Source organism: Mizuhopecten yessoensis, unplaced genomic scaffold, assembly GCF_002113885.1.
Source record: "Mizuhopecten yessoensis strain PY_sf001 unplaced genomic scaffold, ASM211388v2 scaffold6647, whole genome shotgun sequence".
Lineage (NCBI taxonomy): Eukaryota > Metazoa > Mollusca > Bivalvia > Pectinida > Pectinidae > Mizuhopecten > Mizuhopecten yessoensis.
In genome coordinates, this window is record NW_018406654.1 from 1,294,314 (window position 1) to 1,297,606 (window position 3,293).

The window sequence follows — 3,293 nt, forward strand, 5'->3', positions numbered from 1 at the left end:
GTACAATGACAACCAGGATGAAAACCAGAGGCCACGTCGACAGAACTTCCAGATACAGAAGACCACCTTACATGTCCCAGCAGGAGGAACGCCATCCAACCAAGAACACACCGCATGTCCCGTTCACCAGATTTCCCCTCACAAGCTCAGCGAGTGTAAACAGTTCCGACAAATGGATATCACAGAGAAGAGAGGAAAGACATTCTCAAGGAGAACAGAATGTGCTTTAAGTGCTGTGAGGGTTCACACAACGCAAGAGAGTGTAAGGCTGACATCAGGTGCAAGGAATGCGGATTATCTAATCACCCAACATGTATGCATATAGCAAGTTCTCAACGTGACAGACAAAACCACAGGAACGCACGCGGGAAGAGGTCACAGGAAGGCAAATAGTGAGGAGAAATCGCACATACACACAGCTAGTAGTGACAAGATATCAAAACCTGGCACACGCCAAGACGGAGAGCGGTGCAACGTCACACATACAGCTATTAGTGATCAGGAGATGTCACAACCCAACACACATCAAGGAAGTCCAAATGTCAACAGCAAATGTACAGCGGTATGCAGTGACTTCAGTGGACGTTCCTGTGCAAAGGTTATCCTTGTCAAGGTATTTTCTAATCAGCAACCCGAGAAGGCAGTGGATGTTTATGCTATATAAGATGACCAAAGCAACCAGAGTCTTGGGTCCCGATCTTCGAGACCCGAGAGCTACGCTCTTATTATTTGAAGTTAATACTTTTTTTTATATACTTTTTCACGTAAAAAAGCAAAACACCGTCATGAAAACAACATTTATGGAGTATCCTTTTTCGCGGGGAAGATGATGCATTGTCAACGGTGAAGAAAAACACAGTTGAACAATAAACAAATAGTTCCACTTTGCATATTTTTAATCATTTAATTTATATAATCGCATTTTTAACAAGCATTGATTATTAAAAAATTGACAGCAGATATTAATTTGAAACAAAAATACTTTGTAAAATAATTTAGTTGCAAAGGAAATTTATTCCGTGTTCGCGGAGATAACTTACCTGTACTGTTCAGTGCAGTACTTTTAGTACTATGATTGTATCGATAAAATTCATTACGATCCTTACCTAAAGAGTTATTTGCCTTGTTGCGGAATTCGGTTAGCGCTAGGTAGCGCCACTTGTTTTGTTTTGGTACAGTCGCCATTTTATGAACACGAAACTGTAAGACCTAAAGGCGGTCAATTGAATTGGAGTTAAATGTGTCAAATGCAAAAACTTAAGTTATTGAACAGATAGAAAGGAGTCTGTTAGATCAACAGAGACTTGAAAATGAGAGTAATGAAAACTATCTCACATTACCAGCAAATACTATGCCGTGAACTCAACACATGACAACATGCCCTCGTCCGCCTTCAACCCCTGCATATATGACATCGAGTGGATCATCCATGTTGCCAGGCGTTGCACCACGCGTCACGTCATGGCCAACCCCTACATATATGACATCAAGTGGATCATCCATGTAATCAAGCGTTGCACCACATGTCACGTCACGGTCAACCCCTACATATATGACGTCATCAACTCCATATATGACTTCAGTTGTTCCACCACCCATGGTCTCATCGATACCAAACACCTTCACGATGCCACTCACCTTCACGTCACCAGGTGAAACATCAGAAACCGAGGCGATCACTTCTTATTTAGCTAAGAAGGATTTGAACATGACTAGATTTTCCAAGTTTGATGACGATCCTTCAACATATACAGCGTGGAAAATTCCTTCCAAGGCATCATAAACTCTTTTTGAGTTCACGATAAAGGCTGAGACACTCTCTAGGATATTTTTATTGGTTTCATTGTAACATTGGTTTCAACCATTTAGTTAGGTATGTAGAGTCTAGTGCGAGTGATAATCATTGAATAGAGTAGCAGAGAGTAATTGTCTGTGATTGTTGTATCTGGCACAGTCAAAGAAGTAATGATAACTTGTTTCCTGTATATAACCACACTCACATAAAGCAGATTATAACAGATGATCATTAAAGTGATCAAAGTATATGTTGCTAGCATTATTTCTAATTTGACATAGTAAAATATTGATATTTCTATCACCAGAGTTTTTTTAACACTGTCTGAGTACCATTATTAGGTATACTATTAGTTATGTTAATTAGTTTCTTAAACTGGGTAAGAGATTGAGATATCTGGGTCTAACTGATTGTAAAGTCGAAAGGTCGAGGAAAAGAAACTATTAAAGTAGCTCTTAGTTCTAAATACCGGGGGGTTAAAATTCTATTTAGTCTTAGCTGATACCTCACATTTGTTAAATTATTTAAAAAAGCTTCAACTATATCATTAAGGTACTTTTGTGATGTATTATGCAATATTTTATACATTAAAATTAATTTATGTTTTCCCTCCTAGTAGCTAAGGTTTCCCATCCCAATTCTTTGTACAATTTATGGTGTGATGTACCTCCACGAAGCCCTGTCAGTACTCTAGCAGCATCTAGTTGGACTGATTCTAATAATAATTTTGATTATTACATTAGCATATTCTAAAATTGGTCTAACACATTTATGATGCAAACCAGACCAATTTATGATGGAGGGTGCCTGCCCGGCCGACGCCCATTGGTCTGGCTTGGTGCCAAATTTTGATATCGGAACAACAATTGTTCTACCACAGGGGAAGTACAGTTTTCCCGAATTTATCTATGTACGGTCTTTTGTATTTTCTGCAAAATTTAAATTTAAATAAAAGATGCTATTTCTTTTAAAATCTGTAATAACGATAAACAAAATAGGTGTATAAACCTGTTTACATATAATAGCATGTAGGAATTCAGCCCGGCTGGCGTTCACGGATTTGTCTCGGTGCCAACTTTCGTTATCTCAGCAACAAATAATTTTTCAACAGTATAATTTCGTTTTGCGTTTTTTTGTGATTGTGCTTTGGTTGGTGCACTAATTAGTAAGTTGTTTGCAGAGACAAAATGGTTCTAGATCAGATAAGTTTTCACAGAATCAAACTGTGTTTTCGTATCCACCTTATCTGGTCGAGGACATCTCCCCAATATACAAACCAAGTAACTCTGCGTATGCTTCCCCTTCCTCCTGTTTATAAATGTTTATGTAATAAGCGTGAGCATGAATAATTAAAACTTAACATCACAACAAAACTATTATTTGTTATGAACGTGGCTAATCAGAAACTCATGTTTCAAAGACTGGTTCATCTATTTATCTGTTATATTTGTACAACATTTGATATACTCTCTCTGTCTTATCCTGGTTTCGCATACAC

The 3,293-nt window shown here is 38.0% G+C and overlaps 1 protein-coding gene across 1 annotated transcript in view; it reads left to right on the forward strand.

Moving 5' to 3' along the window:
• The first annotated feature begins 1,377 nt into the window (after window positions 1–1,377).
• The window catches only part of LOC110452375 (ctenidin-3-like), a 7,438-nt gene continuing 5,522 nt past the window's right edge, over window positions 1,378–3,293 (forward strand). The window contains exon 1 of the mRNA XM_021500853.1: window positions 1,378–1,652. Coding sequence (XP_021356528.1) covers window positions 1,378–1,652 — 275 coding nt within the window. The remainder of the gene's footprint in view (window positions 1,653–3,293) is intronic.